At 47.8% G+C, this 20,937-nt stretch overlaps 2 protein-coding genes across 5 annotated transcripts in view; one reads left to right on the top strand and one right to left on the bottom strand.

Annotated features, from left to right (window-relative positions):
- The window catches only part of DHX57 (DExH-box helicase 57), a 149,058-nt gene extending 135,852 nt beyond the window's left edge, over positions 1-13,206 (bottom strand). For 2 of the 3 annotated variants that reach the window (XM_075339468.1, XM_075339470.1), the window contains exon 1: positions 13,104-13,206. In XM_075339468.1, the coding sequence (XP_075195583.1) occupies positions 13,104-13,115 (12 nt within the window). In that variant the 5' untranslated portion in view covers positions 13,116-13,206. Of the gene's footprint in view, positions 1-12,953; positions 13,002-13,103 lie in introns of those variants that run through there. The other variant, XM_075339469.1, reaches the window with a different exon arrangement.
- MORN2 (MORN repeat containing 2) overlaps positions 12,973-20,937 on the top strand; it is a 90,811-nt gene continuing 82,846 nt past the window's right edge. Inside the window, exons 1-2 of one of the 2 annotated variants that reach the window (XM_075339472.1) lie at positions 12,973-13,172; positions 18,867-18,920. In XM_075339472.1, the coding sequence (XP_075195587.1) occupies positions 13,145-13,172; positions 18,867-18,920 (82 nt within the window). In that variant the 5' untranslated portion in view covers positions 12,973-13,144. The remainder of the gene's footprint in view (positions 13,173-18,866; positions 18,921-20,937) is intronic. The other variant, XM_075339471.1, reaches the window with a different exon arrangement.

Here is a 20,937-nt window from a genome sequence, read left to right as displayed (position 1 = left end):
CCTACTGAGAGCGTGACTGTGCCCTTATTGACAAATACATCAAGTTTATGAAAAGACTCAATATTCTCAGTGTTGACCTTTATTTTTCAAAACTTCTGCCCTTCGCCCTGGCAGCCGGATATCAGCTTCTGGGCCAAATACTGACTGATTTCAACCCATTTGAATAAGTGGTTGGAGGTTCTAACAATTTCTGTATTTTTGTCTGTCCACCAACTTTTTGAACATTGACCACATATTCTTTATGGCAGTGTGATCTGAGGATTTTCTTTGCCATGCAGCCAACATTTCAATATTTTGCTCACTGAGCCACTTAGAGACCCATATGGTCACCATCATGTTGGAAAAAGCATGGTTCATCAACGTGCTCCAGGATCGTCGCTGTTGGAGGATGTTTAGATACTATCCTTTATGCGTGGCCGTGTTTTTAGGCAAAATTGTAACTGAGCCTCCTTCTTTGGATGAAATACAACCCACACATCTGAAATACATTTTAAAAATGAATCACCCCTTCCATAACAACTACTTTTAATGTATATCAGACAACTATTTTGGGGTTTGGGGGAGTTGGTGCAGGATTAGTAACAGTGATTTGGATTGGCTGATTTATACATTTTTTTAACATTTTCCTGTTTATCCATTTATTTACCCCCCCCCCCCATAGTCATAAAAGGATTTCAACATTTAATGACTTTTTTAACAACCTGATTAAAGTAGAAATTCAGCTTTCCAGCTGAATAACATAACAGATGACTGGGTCTCCTAGGGATCCAGCAGCTCCTGTTCTCTCAATTCAGTGATCACATGAATGTCGGCTCTGGAGGAGAAAATGCCATTAGCATTTCCTATTACTGTACACATAGGGCTTATTCAACTCTGTGTACAGCGAATGGGAGGACACAGCAGGTAAGAAACCATTTCTGCCTTCCCTATGGGGAGTCTGGCTGTGTCTGACAGCTGGCTTCCCACTCCTACAACTACACCATCTGAAACGGTTGTTCAACTTATGCAGTGATATTTTGGAAAATCACTGCAGAGTAGTACGTAGACCACCCAAACATTTATCATCAATAGATGGTTCAGAAGTAGTTAATAGTTAATGTGCTAGTTGTTTTTGCAAGCACTTTGTAATCTTAACTATTTAGACATGAAACCACCTCTCTAAACCATTAACGAAATGTGACGTACAGGCCAGGGTACAACACATGCTGGCTTCCTGCCTTTGATGCAGGCTCCCATGGCGAGCCCACATCTTTCCCAGCAGATGATGGCTGAATATCACAGACCTTATCTGTCTCTAACAGATGTGGGTGAAGGGGAGCGCTACCTCGGACTGCTGCCAATCTGTGATAGCAGCATCAATAGCGCCCCAGCGGGGGGGTGCGCCGTTCTAAACGCTCATCAGTACGGATGCATCGAGATCGTGGGAAGCTAATGGGTTGCCGTTACAGCCAGGGGTCTGCTGGAGACCCTTGTGCCTGTCATAGTACTCCAGTGAAAGTCACCAGCTGGCATGCACATCAGATCATGATTTTCCCTATACGTAGCAGTACTGTAGTATTGCTGTATACAGCAACTTTCCCCAATTAAAATTAAGACGTAAAAAAACACAAAAGCAAACTACCTTTGGTATCGCTGAATTCATAAAAATTCAATCTATGAAAATATAAAATAATTTAATCCAATTAGCAAATGGTGTAACGAGGAAACAAAATATCAAAAAGCCAGAAATATGGGGGTTTTTTGGCTGCCACAACAAACACAAAAAAAACTGCATCCCTCCCAGCAGCGTTTGGCTTCCAGTCATCCTGGTGCGGGTTCAGTCACTGCTCAGTGTAAAGGGTGCCCCCTGCACTGACTGACAGCTGACACAAAATTCTAAACCTGTGCCAGCACCACCCCTATGACTGGAAGACCAACGCTGCCAGGAGGAAAAGAAAAAAAAAAAAGAAGGGAATTTTGTTTACTTACCGTAAATTCCTTTTCTTCTAGCTCCTATTGGGAGACCCAGACAATTGGGTGTATAGCTTCTGCCTCCGGAGGCCACACAAAGTATTACACTTTAAAAAGTGTAACCCCTCCCCTCTGCCTATACACCCTCCCGTGGATCACGGGCTCCTCAGTTTTGGTGCAAAAGCAGGAAGGAGAAGACTTATGAATTGGTCTAGGGTAAATTCAATCCGAAGGATGTTCGGAGAACTGAACCATGAACCAAAAGAACAATTCAACATGAACAACATGTGTACACAAAAGAACAACAGCCCGAAGGGAACAGGGGCGGGTGCTGGGTCTCCCAATAGGAGCTAGAAGAAAAGGAATTTACGGTAAGTAAACAAAATTCCCTTCTTCTTTGTCGCTCCATTGGGAGACCCAGACAATTGGGACGTCCAAAAGCAGTCCCTGGGTGGGTAAAAGAATACCTCAATAACAAGAGCCGAAACGGCCCTCTTACAGGTGGGCAACCGCCGCCTGAAAGGACTCGCCTACCTAGACTGGCGTCTGCCGAAGCATAGGTATGCACTTGATAGTGTTTCTTGAAAGTGTGCAGACTAGACCACGTCGCTGCCTGACACACCTGCTGAGCCGTAGCCCTGTGCCGCAATGCCCAGGACGCACCCACGGCTCTGGTAGAATGGGCTTTCAGCCCTGAAGGAAGCGGAAGCCCAGAAGAACGGTAGGCTTCGAGAATCGGTTCCTTGATCCACCGAGCCAAGGTTGACTTGGAAGCCTGCGAACCCTTACGCTGGCCAGCGACAAGGACAAAGAGCGCATCTGAACGACGCAGGGGCGCCGTGCGAGACACGTAGAGCCGGAGTGCTCTCACCAGATCCAAAGAGTGCAAATCCTTTTCACATTGGGGAATTGGATTAGGGCAAAATGAAGGTAATGAGATATCCTGATTGAGAGGAAAAGTAGTTACCACCTTAGGGAGAAATTCCGGAACCGGACGCAGAACCACCTTATCCTGGTGAAACACCAGGAAGGGGGCTTTGCATGATAGCGCTGCAAGCTCAGACACTCTCCGGAGTGATGTAATTGCCACTAGAAAGGCCACCTTTTGCGAAAGACGCGATAAAGAGACATCCCGCAGCGGCTCGAAAGGTGGTTTCTGAAGAGCCGTTAGCACCCTGTTAAGATCCCAGGGCTCCAGCGGATGCTTGTAAGGTGGGACTATGTGGCAAACTCCCTGCAGGAACGTGCGGACCTGCGGAAGCCTGGCTAGACGCTTTTGAAAAAATACGGAGAGCGCCGATACTTGGCCCTTGAGAGAGCCGAGTGACAAACCCTTGTCCATTCCGGATTGGAGGAACGAAATAAAAGTGGGTAAGGCAAACGGCCATGGAGAGAAACCGTTATCAGAGCACCAGGATAAGAAGATTTGCCAAGACCTGTAATAGATCTTGGCGGACGTTGGCTTCCTGGCCTGTCTCATGGTGGCAATGACATCCTGAGATAACCCTGAAGACGCTAGGAGCCAGGACTCAATGGCCACACAGTCAGGTTGAGGGCCACAGAATTCAGATGGAAAAATGGCCCTTGTGACAGCAAGTCTGGGCGGTCTGGAAGCACCCACCGTGAGATGCCACAGATCCGGATACCACGCCCGCCTCGGCCAGTCTGGAGCGACGAGAATGGCGCGACGGCAGTCGGACCTGATCTTGCGTAACACTCTGGGCAGCATTGCCAGAGGAGGAAACACATAAGGCAGTCGGAACTGCGACCAGTCCTGAACTAACGCGTCCGCCGCCAGAGCTCTGTGATCCTGAGACCGTGCCATGAATGCCGGGACTTTGTTGTTGTGCCGTGACGCCATGAGATCGACGTCCGGCGTTCCCCAGCGGCGACAGATCTCTCGAAACACTTCTGGGTGCAGAGACCATTCCCCCGCATCCATGCCCTGATGACTGAGAAAATCTGCTTCCCAGTTTTCTACGCCCGGGATGTGAACTGCGGAGATGGTGGAGGCTGTGGCTTCCACCCACTGCAGAATCCGCCGGACTTCCTGGAAGGCTTGACGACTGCGAGTGCCGCCTTGGTGGTTGATGTATGCGACGGCAGTGGCGTTGTCCGACTGGATACGGATCTGCCTGCCCTCCAGCCACCGCTGAAAAGCCAATAGGGCTAGATACACTGCCCTTATTTCCAGAACATTGATCTGAAGGGAAGACTATCGGAGTTCCCTGAGCCCTGTGGTGGAGAAAAACCGCTCCCCACCCTGACAGGCTCGCGTCCGTGGTGACCACAGCCCAGGTTGGGGGTAGGAAGGATTTTCCCTGCGATAGAGAATTGGGAAGGAGCCACCACTGAAGTGACGTCTTGGTTGCAAGGGAAAGAGAGACGTTCCTGTCGAGGGAAGCCGACCTCCTGTCCCATTTGCAGAGAATGTCCTATTGGAGCTGCCGTAGATGGAATTGCGCGAACAGCACTGCCTCCATCGCTGCCACCATCTTCCCCAGGAAGTGCATGAGGCGCCTTAAGGGGTGTGACTGACTCCGAAGAAGTGATTGCACCCCTGCCTGCAGAGAAAGCTGTTTGTCTCGCGGTAGCTTGGCTACCGCTGACTGTGTATGAAACTCCATCCCGAGGTAAGTCAGTGATTGGGTCGGTGTCAACTTGGATTTTGGGAAGTTGATGATCCACCCGAACTGCTGGAGAGTCGTCAGAGCGACTGTAAGGCTGTGTTGACACGCCACCCGAGAAGGGGCCCTGACTAGGAGATCGTCTAGGTAGGGAATCACCGAGTGGCCCTGAGAGTGTAGGACCGCCACGACGGATGCCATGATTTTGGTGAAAACCCGTGGGGCTGTCGCCAGGCCGAAAGGCAATGCCACGAACTGAAGGTGTTCGTCCCTGATGGCGAAACGCAAGAGGCGTTGATGTTCGGGTGCGATCGGCACGTGGAGATAAGCATCTTTGATGTCGATCGATGCTAGGAAGTCTCCTTGTGACATCAAGGCGATGACAGAGCGGAGAGATTCCATCCGAAACCGTCTGGTTCTCACGTGTCTGTTGAGCAGTTTGAGGTCCAGAACGGGACGGAATGATCCGTCCTTTTTTGGCACCACGAACAAGTTGGACTAAAAGCCGCGACCACGTTCCTGAAGGGGAACGGGGGTCACAACTCCTTCTGTCTTCAGAGCGTCCACCGCCTGAAAAAGTGCGTCGGCCTGAGCGGGGGGCGGAGAGGTTCTGAAGAAACGAGCCGCAGGACGGGAGCTGAACTCTATCCTGTAACCGTGAGACAGAATGTCTCTCACCCATCGGTCTTGAAAATGTGGCCACCAGGCGTCGCCAAAGCGGGAGAGCCTGCCACCGACCGAGAATGCGGTTAGGGGATGCCGAGAGTCATGAGGAGGCCGCCTTGGAGGCAGTACCTCCTGCGGCCTTTTGGGGGCGTGACTTGGACCGCCATGCATAGGAGTTCCTCTGGCCTTTCTCCTGCCTGCTGGACGAAGAGGATTGGGGCTTGGCGGAAGGACGAAAGGACCGAAACCTCGATTGTATTTTCCGTTGTTGAGGTCTCTTAGGTCTGGACTGGGGTAAGGATGAGTCCTTTCCCTTGGATTCCTTAATAATCTCATCCAGTCGTTCGCCAAACAAGCGTTCGCCAGCAAACGGCAAACCGGTTAAGAACCTCTTGGAGGCCGAGTCTGCCTTCCATTCGCGCAGCCACATGGCCCTGCGGACTGCCACAGAGTTAGCGGATGCTACAGCTGTACGGCTAGCCGAGTCCAGGACTGCGTTCATGGCGTAGGATGAAAAGGCTGACGCCTGAGAGGTCAAAGACGCAACTTGCGGAGCAGAATTACGTGTGACAGCATTAATCTCAGTCAGACAAGCCGAGATAGCTTGGAGTGCCCACACGGCTGCAAAGGCCGGGGCAAAAGACGCGCCCGTGGCCTCATAGATGGACTTCACCAGGAGCTCTATCTGCCTGTCAGTGGCATCCTTTAGTGATGAACCATCTGCCACCGATACCACAGATCTAGCCGCCAATCTAGAGACTGGAGGATCCACCTTGGGACATTGAGCCCACCCCTTAACGACTTCAGCGGGGAAGGGGTAACGCGTATCAGTGAGGCGCTTAGTAAAGCGCTTGTCCGGAACCGCTCTGGGCTTCTGGACAGCGTCTCTGAAGTTAGAGTGATCGAAGAACGCACTACGTGTACGTTTGGGGAACCGAAACTGGTGTTTCTCCTGCTGAGACGCCGACTCCTCCACAGTAGGAGGCGGGGGAGAGAGATCCAACACCTGGTTGATGGACGAGATAAGATCATTCACTAATGCGTCCCCCTCAGGTGTATCAAGGTTAAGGGCGACGTCAGGGTCAGAACCCTGAGCTGCGACGTCCGCCTCGTCCTCCGGAGAGTCCTCAAGCTGGGAACCCGAGCAGCGTGAAGAAGTCGGGGAAGATTCCCAGCGAGCCCGCTTAGCCCGTCTAGGACTGTGGTCCTGGCAGGAGTCCTCCGCGTGGGACCTAGGGCCCAACCTGGGAGCGCGCTGCGGCTCGGACCGAGAGGGGCCTGGAGGTGACGATCCAACAGGGGCCGGGGCCTGTGTAAGGACCGGTCTGGACTGCAAAGCTTCTAGCAGCTTGGCAGACCATTTGTCCATAGACTGAGCCATGGATTGTGAAAGTGACTCAGAGTTTCTCAGCAAAAGAGGAGAACTCTGTCCCTGGCACCTGGACAGGGGGAGCAGGGGGGTCTACATGAGCCGGGGGGTCCACTAGTGACCGAGGCTCCGGCTGAGCAAGTGAAACAGGGGTCGAGCATTGCTCACAGTGAGGGTAGATGGAACCCGCAGGTAACATAGCCCCACAAGAGGTACAGGCCGCAAAAAAACCCTGTGCCTTAACAGCTTTGCTCCTTGTGGACGACATGCTGTTGTCTCCTAGGAGAATGATCACTGAGGGTATATGGGCAAAAACAGGGTATACAGCCCGACCGAACAGAAATATATATATAAATACGTATCTATTCCGGCACCCTAGGGGGGACCAGCACCGGGTGACCGGTGTGGCTTACCGACCGCTAACAAGCGGAGTGTGTGCCTCCAGATTCCCAGCTTTAGGTCCCCTGGAGCTGCAGAGCTGTTCACTGAGAATCCTCCACCGGCAGAATGCCCAAAAAATGGCTGCCGGAGATCTCAGGGGAGGAGTGGAGCCGTGGGCGGCGCCAGGAAAGTGCGGGAATCTGGGGTCCCCACAGTGATCAGTGAGGGGGGAGGAAACATGCAGGATGCTCCAGCCCTCACATCCGACGTCAGGTCGGCAGTCCCGCCCTTACCCCTGACAGGCAGGACCGGGGGCGGGATTTTTGCGCCTAGGCCGCGATGAAGCCGGGGACTAAATTTGAGACCGCGCCCGACAAGCAGGCACGGTCGGCGCGGAAGTCCGCCGGTCTTCACAATCCAGCAGCTGCCGCAGCGTCCGGGAAGAAGGTGCGCTCCTGCACATTCCCCAATGGGGACACAGAGTACCTTAGAGTTGCAGGGCCCGGTCCCTGAGGTTGAATAGACTCCGGTCCGGCAGATTCCCACAGGAGCTGCGGAGGGAGCACGGTCCCAGCAACTGGATGACCGTTCAGGATCCCACTTCTCCCAGAGCCGCTAAGGGATGGTGAAGGAGACGGCATGAGGCTCCGGCCTTTGTACCCGCAATGGGTACCTCAACCTTAACAACACCGCCGACATAGTGGGGTGAGAAGGGAACATGCCGGGGGCCCCGTGGGGGCCCTCTTTTCTTACAACCGACATAACTAATATGAGAATGTATGAGTGGATGTGTGCCTCCTTCCACACAAAGCATAAAACTGAGGAGCCCGTGATCCACGGGAGGGTGTATAGGCAGAGGGGAGGGGTTACACTTTTTAAAGTGTAATACTTTGTGTGGCCTCCGGAGGCAGAAGCTATACACCCCAATTGTCTGGGTCTCCCAATGGAGCGACAAAGAAAGTTTATTTTCTTCCCGGCAGCAAGAATCTGAGTGCTGATGCTAGGCAGCCTCAAAACACTATTATGCTGTATATTCAACCCATATCTGCAGGTTAATAGTGTATTCCCCTCATGACAGGTTCCCTTTAAATAAAATCTATACGTTTGCTATCCAAGTAAATCTTAACCTGGAGAATCATAGAACCAGATCATTTTTACAGTAAAATCAATGCTTTAGATGAAAAAGAAAATAAAAAAAAATAGAATTGTGCTTTTTTGACACATTTTGATTTCTGCTTTCCAGTACATCATATGATAAAATGAATAGTGTTATTCAAAAGTAAAAAAAAATTAAAAATAAAAAAGGTGTTATGGCTCTTGGATTAACAAGAACAAAAACCAGAAGCACAAAAAAAACAAACAATCATCCGACCCTACTGATGAAGCCACATTTTTTTAATCAGCCATGTGTCACCATGTGGCAAGCAGTTCTGGGTGCATATTGCTAATCCCTGCCTAACTGTCCCTGTATACACTAAAGATCTTTTATCGTATGCTAATTTGCTCGGTGACTAGTCCCAAGGCTATTGCTTCCCTTGCTAGTCGGCCCCATTAGCATGTGGGTGTGCTAACATGCTAATAAATGTGCCGCGTCATAGGATGATCTCACACACCTCTCTGCTGTCATCACCACCTGACGCTGGATTTCGGCTCAGGGCGCATGACCCTGGAGCATGACCGAATGTCATGACCTGCATGACCGAAATCCAGCGTCGGGTGGTGATGGCAGCAGAGAGGTGAGTGAGATCATCTTATGATGCTGCACATTCATTAGCATATCAGCACACCCACAGGGGAGTACTAACATGCTAATGGCGCCGACTAGCAAGGTAAGCAACTCCCATTACCATACAATAAAAGATCTTTAGAAACACTTTTTCTAAAGATAGCTTTATCTCTGCTAGTGTATACAGGGATGGTTAGCCAGGGAATAGCAATAAGCAGCCAGAACTGCCCGTAGTTTTGGGTGCATATTGGACCTGACAGGTTCCCTTTAGGCCCTGTGCACATGCTGTGGTTTTTGCAGCGGATTTGCTGCATGAATTGCTGCAGAAAATGTTCATAACCTTTGTGCAGTCCTTCTCCAGCAAAACCTATGGTTAAAAAAAAAAATGGTGTGCGCACACTGCGTTTTTTTCCTCTACAGGTTTTGCTGCAGAATTTCTGCAGCAAAAAGAATGAGCATGTCACTTCTTTTCTGCTAGTACCTGCGGTTTTTGCCATAGATAATGGTAAAAAACCGCAGGGACCAATCCGTGGCAAAACCGCAGGTGCGGTTTTACCGCGTATTTTGCCGTGGGTGCAGTATTCTGCAAGAGGGTGCGGATTTTTCTTAAGAAAAGTCCATTTTCTAGTGCGCACAAAGGCCGCTTTACACACTGCGATCTCGGTTGTGCGTCATGGGCAAATCGCTTCCCATGGCGCACAACATCGCTCGGACCTGTCACACTACTTGCCTGCCTAGCGACAGCGCAGTGACCGGCGAACCGCCTCCTTTCTAAGGGGGCGGTTCGTTCGGCGTCACAGCGACGTCACTAAGCGGCCGCCCAATAGAAGTGGAGGGGCAGAGATGAGCTGGAACGTAACATCCCGCCCACCTCCTTCCTTCCTCATTGCGGGCGGCCGCAGGTAAGGTGAGGTTCCTCGTTCTTGTGGTGTCACACATAGCGATGTGTGCTGCCACAGGAACGACGAACAACATCATACCTGTAGCAACGATATTTGGGAACTGGACAGCATGTCAACGAGCAACGATAAGGTGAGTATTTTTTGCTCGTTAGCGGTCGCTCGAACGTGTCACACACAACGACGTCGCTAACGAGGCTGGATGTGCGTCACGAATTCTGTGACTGCAACGACATCGCGTTAGCGATGTCGTTGCGTGTAAAGCGGCCTTAAGGCTATGTGCACACTAGAAATTGACTTTTTCTTAAGGAAAAAAATGGACCCTCTGAAAGAATCCCGCACCTGCGGTAAAAAAAAAAATCACAACAAAATCTGCATGCTGTTTTGCCACAGTTTGGTGTGGATTTACGGCAGATTTTCCGAAAGGTTGGTCACTGCGGGTTTTTACCATTATCTATGGCAAAAAACGCAGGTACTGGCGGAAAAGAAGTGATATGCACATTAATTCCGCAGCGGAAAATCCGCGGGTAAATCCGCAGGTATAAAAAAAAGTAGTGTGCGCACAGCATTTTTTTATACCCATAGTTTTTGCTGGGGAATGACTGCAGAAATGTTAGACACATTTTCTGCACCAAATCTGCGGGTAAATCCGCGGTAAATCCGCAGCGTGCGCACATAGCCTAAAGGCCGCTTGACACGCAACGGCATCGCTAACGTAATTCGTGACGCACATCCGGCCTCGTTAGTGACGTCATTGCGTCAGAAACACACGAACGACCGTTAACGAGCAAATTCTTACCTTATCGTTGATCGTTGACACGCTGTCCATTTACCAAATATCGTTGCTGTAGCAGGACGCAGGTTTTTCGTCGTTCCTGCAGCAGTAAACATGGCTATGTGTTACACCGCAGGAACGAGGACCAACCTCGTACCTGCGGCCGCCCGCAATGAAGAAGGAAGAAGGTGGGCGGGATGTTTGTTCCGCTCATCTCCGCCCCTCCGCTTCTATTGTGCGGCCGCTTAGTGACATCGCTGTGACGCCGAACGAACCTCCCCCTTAGAAAGGAAGCGGTTCGCCAGCAACAGCGATGTCGCTAGGCAGGTGAGTATGTGTGACGGGTGTTAGCGATGTTGTGCGCCATGGGCAGCGATTTGCCCGTGACGCACAACCGACGGGAGCGGGTACGCATGCTAGCAATATCGCTGCGTGTAAAGCGGCCTTAAGTCTGGAATGTTTCAACATATCCCAGTGATTTTGCTATTGTGTCACATGACACAGTTTGTTAATAGAAAATTTAGGTTGATTTTTTTTTATAAATAATCTCAAAACATAAAAAAATTGACAACTTTAACATTTTTTGTAATTTTCAAACTTTGAGTGATTCTCCATTTAGCTCAGATAGTCACATCACACAAAACAGTTAATAAATAACATATACCGCCTGTCTGCTCCCAGCAGCATTAGTTAAAGGTTCTTTTATTTCGTTAGGATGTTAGAAGGTTTAAAAAATTTTTTTAAAACATTAGAACCATTTTTTCAAGGAAATTTACAAAACTTATTTTTTTAGGTGTCAATTCAGTTTTGATGTGACATTAAGGAACCTATAGATTGGAAATCTATCAAAGTGACACTAATTAAAAAAAAAAAGATTGCGTCCCTCAACATATTCAGATCTTCTGTCAGGTAGTTTATTAACCCTTTAGCTGCTTTTCAGGAATTAAAAGTAGACAGGAATGAAAAATTGTATTTTTACCACCTAAATGTTGCTATCTGAACAAATTCTGAGTCCGTTATTTGGCCATGAATTACCATGGCAACCATCAGGACCACACAATCATGATCTCAGGATGCCGATGGGGTTAAGAAGAGCGCCCCCATGCTCTGTGAGCCATCTAAGTGCTGTAGTCACTATTGACATCAGCATCTAAAGGGGTTAAATGGCCATGATGGGTGCCAGATGCAGCATGGTGTCCGCTATAGTTATGTAGGTGACAGCTGCAGCATTGTCACCCATCAGAGGATGCTATTCTCTTATAGCTCAGGTCAGTATAAAAGGCATGTGTGTGGTCACTAAGGGGATCAGGTTAAAGTATGGCAGATAACATATACTTTCAACTTCAACCAATCATATGCCAAGTTTTCATTTTGGAAATCTGGAGGGTAAGACAATATATGTGATCTCTTTGGGTACGTGACTGACCATGATTAGTGTTATTTGTGTTTTGTGACACTGTTTTCGTTGCGATAAAAACCCAGCGTTTCACAGCACAGCAAAATGAATGGGATTAATACAATTCTCTGTCTCCTGTGCTTCTGTTTTACGCTGTGTACACTGACCAGCGGTCCCTGTTTCCCATCCACAGCATGTTCATTTCTCTTGCGGTAAGCCAAGTCTTCTGTGCAAATTTTCCCTATAGACTTGTATTAGATGCAGGTAAAAGACACACGTTTTCTGCACCTGATGTCAATACCAAGAATATTCAAAAACAAAACAGCTTTATTTAATTAATAACACCAAACTTACAAAAACAAAATAACGCAGCATCAAAAACACAATCAAAACTAAGTACACTAAGATGCGGAGATGGTGCAGAAACTCTGCATCAAAACTTCAACGGATTCTGACAGTGGGAACGTAGTCTGCAGCGCCCGTCGCCGAGCTTCTCCGCAGCGCCCACCGCCACGCTTCTACACAGCGCCCGCCGCCGAGCTTCTCCGCAGCGCCCACCGCCACGCTTCTACACAGCGCCCGCCGCCGAGCTTCTCCGCAGCGCCCACCGCCACGCTTCTACGCAGCGCCCGCCGCCGAGCTTCTCCGCAGCGCCCGCCGCCACGCTTCTACGCAGCGCCCGCCGCCACGCTTCTACGCAGCGCCCGCCGCCACGCTTCTACGCAGCGCCCGCCGCCACGCTTCTACGCAGCGCCCGCCGCCACGCTTCTACGCAGCGCCCGCCGCCACGCTTCTACGCAGCGCCCGCCGCCACGCTTCTACACAGCGCCCGCCGCCACGCTTCTACACAGCGCCCGCCGCCACGCTTCTACACAGCGCCCACCGCCACGCTTCTACACAGCGCCCACCGCCACGCTTCTACACAGCGCCCACCACTACGCTTCCTCAAAGCCCCTGGACAATACACAAACAGATGTTCATGTGGTACTACAATGTTCAGCACGCCCTTTGCGGCGACTATACTCTTATTTAGCCAATAACTGGACTTTCTTTCTTTCTTCCTTCCTTGTTACTATTTGTCCTGTATAATAAAGCTTTGTTTGCATTTCCAAATCCAATCCACACACAGAAGACATGACGACGAGAGCACACACAAGCACCCACCTCCAGCGAGCAGACGGCACGGACGAGGGGCACTTCCTGTCAGATCACGTGACGCCACGCAGCCAGCCTCCCAAACCCGCCCCCGGCACACCATTAGTCGGTTAAAGTCTACGTCACAAATTTTCCCCGCCTATATTCAGTGCGCTTTACCTGCGTTTCCATGGTGACACAGTAGCTCCTGAGAAGCAAAAATGGATAAAGTGGCAGCGGCGGCCGGCGGTGAGGATGGGGCGCATGTGTGGTGCACGGTGGCTACACACGGCACTGCCGTATATACTGTGTGTGGTGCTGACGTTATAGAATGATATCTGTATACAGTGGGAGTTGTGACGTCATCACTGTAGTGGCTCCTACAGACTGCTGCTATCTCCCAAGCTATGACGTTATTAACTCTTTGTAAACTCTATCAATCACTTTATGTTTTCTGATTTGGCAGAACTAAGCTCAGATATTGCTACAGTGACTGTATACAGGTGATGTAGAGAAAGGGTTAATACATAGGACCCGGGAGCCACGGGCGTCATATACAGAGGAGCAGCATGTCCACAGAGACTCCGCCCTCCCCAATCCCGCTCCGCTAGGTCTCACCTCTGCCCCTGTCCAGTTGTCATGATGGATCTAGGACGTAGAGACCAGTGAGGACGGGAAGGCCGCGGTCACACACAGACTACATACAGCAGCCGCGGTCACACACGGACTACATACAGCGGCCGCGGTCACACACGGACTACATACAGCGGCCGCGGTCACACACGGACTACATACAGCAGCCGCGGTCACACACGGAATACATACAGCGGCCGCGGTCACACACGGACTACATACAGCGGCCGCGGTCACACACGGAATACATACAGCGGCCGCGGTCACACACGGACTACATACAGCAGCCGCGGTCACACACGGAATACATACAGCGGCCGCGGTCACACACGGACTACATACAGCGGCCGCGGTCACACACGGAATACATACAGCGGCCGCGGTCACACACGGACTACATACAGCGGCCGCGGTCACACACGGAATACATACAGCGGCCGCGGTCACACACGGACTACATACAGCGGCCGCGGTCACACACGGAATACATACAGCGGCCGCGGTCACACACGGACTACATACAGCAGCCGCGGTCACACACGGACTACATACAGCAGCCACGGTCACACACAGACTACATACAGCGGCCGCGGTCACACACGGACTACATACAGCGGCCGCGGTCACACACGGACTACATACAGCGGCCGCGGTCACACACGGACTACATACAGCAGCCGCGGTCACACACGGACTACATACAGCGGCCGCGGTCACACACGGACTACATACAGCAGCCGCGGTCACACACGGACTACATACAGCGGCCGCGGTCACACACGGACTACATACAGCGGCCGCGGTCACACACGGACTACATACAGCAGTTTAAACAAATCCCAAGCACACAATCAAAAACAGGGTAATGCAAAAAGTGTTGTTCTTGGTATGTTACAAGCTTTATACTATTTACTGTGCTTATGCATATTTTACTGTTTACCTGTGTGCCATTGCTAGCAATTTTAACATACAGCATCCAGTTTGAACCTCATGTATAATACCTATGGGATAGCAGTTACACTGTCTACTCGGTTGCCTCCTCCTGGTTCTGCCCTCCTAGAAAAAAGCAAAAAGAAAGAAAACCTCTCTATATATCTGTATCACCAGTGCATTATGTCCTGTATCTTCCGCCATATTACCCACCCCTTGTGGATTTGAGCGTATAGATATTATTTATCTATGTATTGCCCGCCGGCATACTCTCTTAATTGATTAATACACCGGCGCGTACTTGAAGTCACTGTACTTTTTGCCTCCTATTTTTCCTATGGTGCTTACTTATGTATCTCTCTCCCCATCTAGCAAGTTATTCTTGAAAAGCAAAACGCCCTACCATTGGCTCGTTTATCGAACGTTTAATCCGTCTATACCCGTCATTCTCTGATTAACGTATGTGTATATATACTCCTTGTAAATATGTATATAAATATGTATATTCTTTTTCACTTATTGGTGTGTAAATAATCTCTATCATTTTCCCATAGGCAAGTCCTTGACAAAGGCCTTGTGAAGGCCGAAACGTTGGCTTTGCTTTGGCTTTGCTTAATCAGTAGTGGCATTTTCTTTCTGCTTGCACAATAAAAACACTTTTTGCATTACCCTGTTTTTGATTGTGTGCTTGGGATTTGTTTAAACTAGTGTAACGCCCTTTTCCCTTAAGCACCTCCCCCATACCCGCAGTTGAGCCCAGCTCTACCCTGTACTGGACTACATACAGCAGCCGCGGTCACACACAGACTACATACAGGTTTTTGTTCCTCTGCAGAAAATATGCAACATAAAGACTGTGATGAACTGTGAGGCCGTGTTCACACGTGCCATTAGGCTGGTTTCACATCAGCGTTTTTTTGCCTTGAGGCAAAAAAACGCAAACTGAATGTGACTGGATCCTGTTGAATTTGAGTTGAACGCATGCAAACACAAGTGTTATTTACTGGATACTGTGGTCGGAATGAGCTGAATGGGGCTGGGCAGGCATTAAAGCCAGTGTGTTTGTGTGAGAGTGTGTGTGAGCTGAATTTCCCATGACAGCGTGGATGCAGCTCTTGACGAGAGAGTGAGTGTGTGTGTGAGTGTGTGTGTGTGTGTGTGTGTGTGTGAGTGTGTGTGTGTGTGTGTGTGTGTGAGAGTGTGTGTGAGAGTGTGTGTGTGTGAGATATTCAGGCCATGTTCTGTACAGCAAACAGGATCCTTCCTGCAGCATACAACCGCAACTGTTAAAACCGGATCCGGCGCCCATTGAAATACTTTGCAGCTACTGCCGCTATTTACAGGATCCAGTGAGTTGCAGTTTTTGGACAGAGGGGAAAAACGCAATAAGTTACGTTTTTAATAAAAGGTAAAAAACTTCAACTCACCGGATCCTGACACTACTGCACGCAAACGCATGTTGCCGCAAGTCCATTGACATTGCATTGAGCAGACAACGGATCCGGTAAGATGCGTTTTGCGTTGGGTTTTTTTGGGCAAAAAAAACGCTGATTTGAAACCAGCCTTAGTGTTGCATTTTTCTGCTGATAGCTTTATCTAATTTTTTTCTGCAGCTGTCTGTACTAATATACACAATACACAATGACAACCTTCTTTCTCTTTGCATATTGCATTTTTGTTGTCTTATTTTGATGAGTTTTCTTCTGTAGTTGATGCATTCTGGATACAAATTTGAAGCAGCATTTTCTGATGCCTTTTTTAGTACAACCCCCCCCCCATTTTACTCTGAATTTTAAGACACAAATGTGTATTTTTGCATAATGACCCCACAAGTCGTATGTGTGTGTGTGTATATATGTATATATATATATATATATATATATATATATATATATATATATATATTAGTATGAGGGCCCATAGCTTCTATCTATCATATGAAGACCCGCAGCACCTCTCACTCTCTACATATGCAGCTGCTCATACAATTGCTAGAGAGGCAAATCAGAACCACTGCTCGACTGCAAAAGAGCTTCAGGAAGATTTAGCAGACTCTGGAGTTGTGGTACATTGTTCTATGTTCAGAGACACCTGCACAAATATGCCCTTCATGGAAGACTCATCAGATGAAAACCTCTCCTGCATCCTCACCATAAATTCGGCATCAGAAGCATGCAAAAGATCGTCCAGATAGGCACCTATCACCCCATCATCCTAGGCATCTGGAGATCATGCTGACACAAGTTCTAATCGGCCTTCTGAGGACCCATTTGAGGAAATGCATTGAGCATAGCTAATATGAAGGGCTGCTGATAAGTCTTTGGCTTTACCCAGAAAGAAATGAGCTAGGTTGATGAAACTCTACATTTATCCCACATACTCTCCACTGATGTCAACACACTTCTTACATCAGTATTCCAAGTTCTGTAAGCCTAGCAAAAAAAAGGATTTTGGTTGTGCCTCAAACCAGGCATCAATAGAAGCCATGGCATCAGAAATGGTGTAAAATTTGGTACCTTCAGGTATTTCTTCAGGTTTCGAAACAGATAATAGTTGGAGGGAGCTAGATCTGGTGAATAAGTTGGGTGGTCAAGCAAAATAAGTTTTGCCGTGGTCGCTTGTGCAGTGTGAGCGGAGGCGTTTTACTTGCATAAATAAGATTCCCTTGGACAGCTTACTGCACCTTTAGACCTTCAGAGCTGCCTTCAATTGGTCCAAAAGTTCAATGTAATACCTTGCATTGATGGAGGAACCCTTTTGAAGGTAGTCCACTAGCAGCACGCCCTCATTATCCCAGAACACAGATGCCATCACCTTAGTGGCTGATTTCTGCACTTGAATTTCTTTAGACTTTTGACTGCTCCTTGTTTTCAGGGTCATACAAATAAATCCAGATCTCATCCACAGTCGATCCACAAAATTCTAATTAGTCCGGAAATGCTAACAAATGGACCGGGACGTTTTCACTCGCATGCTTGTCTGATCTGTTGTCAAACATTTGGGGACCCACTTTGCAGATCGCTTCCTCATATCCAAATGTTCATGGATAATGACACAAACACGTTCACAGGAAATCCCCATCCATGATGTCTGCTATTGCTTTAGCTGAAATTCGTCAATTCTCCAGTATGAGGTTGTGCACAGCATCGACGATCTCCGGAACAACAACCACTCTGGGTCGTCCAGGACGTTCCTCATCATTGGAGCTGAAGTTGCCCGTTTTGAATTTGGCAACCCAGTTCTTAACTGTGGAATATGAAGGGCATTGCTCCCCCAATGTCTGCAACATATCACCATGAATATCCTTCGTGGACTTTCCTTGCAGAAACAAGAATTTTAGCACTCCTCTGCTCTCAGTTGCTGTGAATATCGCATTAGATTCCGCCATTTTGTTTTCCCGCGTGCGTAGAACACTGTTGCCATAAGCAACAAACACAAAATTTTGAAAACATATATTAGACACATAAGGCTTTCATGTGATGTAATTATTGTTACCATAGAAACAAAAAAAAGATTACAAAGCCAAATACTTATCACCAGCCCCTTGTAGACATATGAGATTGTGATCATTACCAATCTTATACATCCCTGTTATCAATAAATTGCCCTACATGTAACCTGCTGTTACAGGCCTGGTTTGGGGTTTATATAAGTTGCACAGGTTTATCACTTCTTACTTAAGCACAATGCACTTTTTCTGTCTGTATATTTATAGGGCGATGTAGGGCAGTTCAGGGGCAGTTGATAGTGAGTGGGGGCGCCTTATTGCTTTGCTTTTTAGAGTGCCAACGTATGCTGTCAGGCAGTGCACAGGAGGAAGTAAAGGTTATAGGTAAATTGTTCAATTAGTGTGTGGCATTTTTTGATTTTTTAATGCATATTTAATAAAGGTTATAAGTTTTCCACTATGGAGATACAGGGCGGGACGTCCACAGGTATTTCCACACTTGTTCCACAAGTTTACCGCAAAAAAAATACTCGAATCCCGCAGTAATGGATAGCTGCGGATTCCGGGGAGCAGCTGCGGTAAACCTGTGGACAAAGCACATAGCCTGAGAATTGATAGCACATCACTTCCATGTCTGATTATGTCCAACCCCTGGAGCCACCATCGTTTAGACCTAATGGGCCATGAATGGGGCTATGCTGGAATTTGGACACAGCCCTTGGTTTGTCAGTGTTGCTCTTTTAGGGAAAAAAAAAATCTGATAATTTATAGTTTGTAGTATGGGGGAGGAAGAAGGGGGTCGTCACAATGGTTGGATCCCCTCCAATCAGACATTGGTGGGTTGTACGTCAAATTGCTGTGGTAAGAAAAACAAACAATGTATGTGACTTTTCTCTATAATTAGTGACAGCTTTCTGTTTGTTTTTTTCTAGAAGTGTCTGAAGTTTTCCAGATTTCATTTGTGTTCCCAAATGGAGATACTTATGGTAAGCTCTATATCTGTACTGGAAATTATGTTGCTATGTTGGTAATGGTAAAGCTATCGCTCCAGAATATTTCTGGACAAGTGAGACTTTAGGGTAATTAAAAGCTGTGGTCCCGACTTCATTTGTAAAGACATGAAGGAGTTAAAAGACGTGGCCTAAGAATTCTTCACTATTTATACATACACAAAAAAAAATGAATAAAAAATGTCATTGTCAAAGCTGCTGCAAAACATGTATCTGGAGACTCCAAAAAAGATGCTTCAGGAAACTTGCGGGAGTGTTTCCAGAGTGCTAGATTACATACTAATACATGACTACAAGCGTGGACATATCATTGGTGCATCCTGTGCCATTGCACATGGGTCCAATAGATATGGGGGCCTCTCTCCACCTCAAAAGCAGGTGGAATTGTGCATTATGATGAGTTATTGGATTGCAAGGGACCCATATATTGTTCTTGCACAGGGGCCTCTTTCTGTGTCCACCAGTGCACGAGTACATTATATGACTCATTGTGTCACGGTCATCTCTCTTTGACAAGCTCAGGCCAAGAGCCTCTTATTACCTTCGGAAACTCTAGACATTGTCTTTTTTCCTTTTGGCATGCACGGGGTTAATGTCAGTTTTATTGCTAGCAGCAAGCTCATTACCTCGGCTCAGGTGTATCCGCTTATAACCACTCCCAACCTGGATAAATACCCTCTGATCCCTACAGAGGCCACCGGTTAGAATTCATTCTTGCTGCTGCTTGTAGAATTTACCCCATTGTTTAGTTACTTTCTCCTTACCTTATTTTCCTCCTGTGGACCTTTTCGGTGTGCCCCTGGTGTTCATTCCTGTGTGCGTGAGTTTGGTTTTCACCGCTGTCTGTCTTATTAGTCATTGGGGTTTTTGTGACTACTGTACTGGCTTGTCCCCTGGGTGGTGTGTGTGGAGGGGGTTACACCAGGGCCTGGACAGGAGTCAGGGATACTCTGGGAGCCCAGACCTCACTACCTTCAAGGGTACCTTTGTGTTGAGGGAAAACTCAGGGTACATTTACCGTAGTCTGAGAACCTGGCACAAATGTTAATACATGGTGAATAGTCAAACTGTGCTGAATCAGCATACCTGACTAAAGTTGAACCGACCAATATCACAAACCGGCGGTACCGTACGTGCAAAAAGCCCTATATGAGATGAAAAAGACCCAGTAAAGACCCAGGTGATCCATTAGTAATCTTTACTGGGTCTTTTTCATCTCATACTAGGCATTTTTGCACATACCTCCAGTTTGGGATATTGGTCGGTTCAACTTTAGTCAGGTATGCTGATGCAGCACAGTTTGACTATTCACCATATATTAACATTTGTGCCAGGTTCTCACGAAGGTTAACTCTTTCTGTGTATTCCTTTTGGATTTCATACAGGATCTCTGTTGTTTAATTGTTAAGCTGTTGGTTAAAATTTTCTGATATCCATGCTTTATATCTTTTTTTGTGATCACCTCTGGTCCGGATAATGTATAATTGTGCTTGTTACTTTGATTTATATGCCTGATCTTGTTCTAATTTTGTACCCAGTTGCACCATCAATGTATGGCTACTTTTAAGCCCTGCGTGGTCTCTTGTTATTTGTCTTAACGTCTTTTTAAATGTTTTTTACCATTTGTGTCTGTGAGGTTGTCTTTATACACCTATGGTGTTGTATGTTGTAGGTTTGTGTTTATTTTGTTCAATAAAAATTGAACATTCTGTACACTTTATTTATGGTCTGGTGATCCCTCAATTCTTCTGGCACTTCTTTTTTTTCCCCTCAGCTTTTACCATGTTCATTCAGTGCCAGGGGTGAGATTGGTGCCCTCCTTTACTCATTTCCCATGAACATGAAACATAGTAACAAAAGGAGACAATTACTCTCTATAGTGCTAAGATATCTGGAACAATGAATATGAGAATATTAATTGTTCCAACATAAAAGTGAAAATACGATATACAAACAAATGACCATGTGCATATTCATTAATAATAGCTGTAAA

The sequence above is a fragment of the Anomaloglossus baeobatrachus genome, chromosome 3 (assembly GCF_048569485.1).
Source record: "Anomaloglossus baeobatrachus isolate aAnoBae1 chromosome 3, aAnoBae1.hap1, whole genome shotgun sequence".
Lineage (NCBI taxonomy): Eukaryota > Metazoa > Chordata > Amphibia > Anura > Aromobatidae > Anomaloglossus > Anomaloglossus baeobatrachus.
This window is presented reverse-complemented; position numbering and strand designations above follow the sequence as displayed.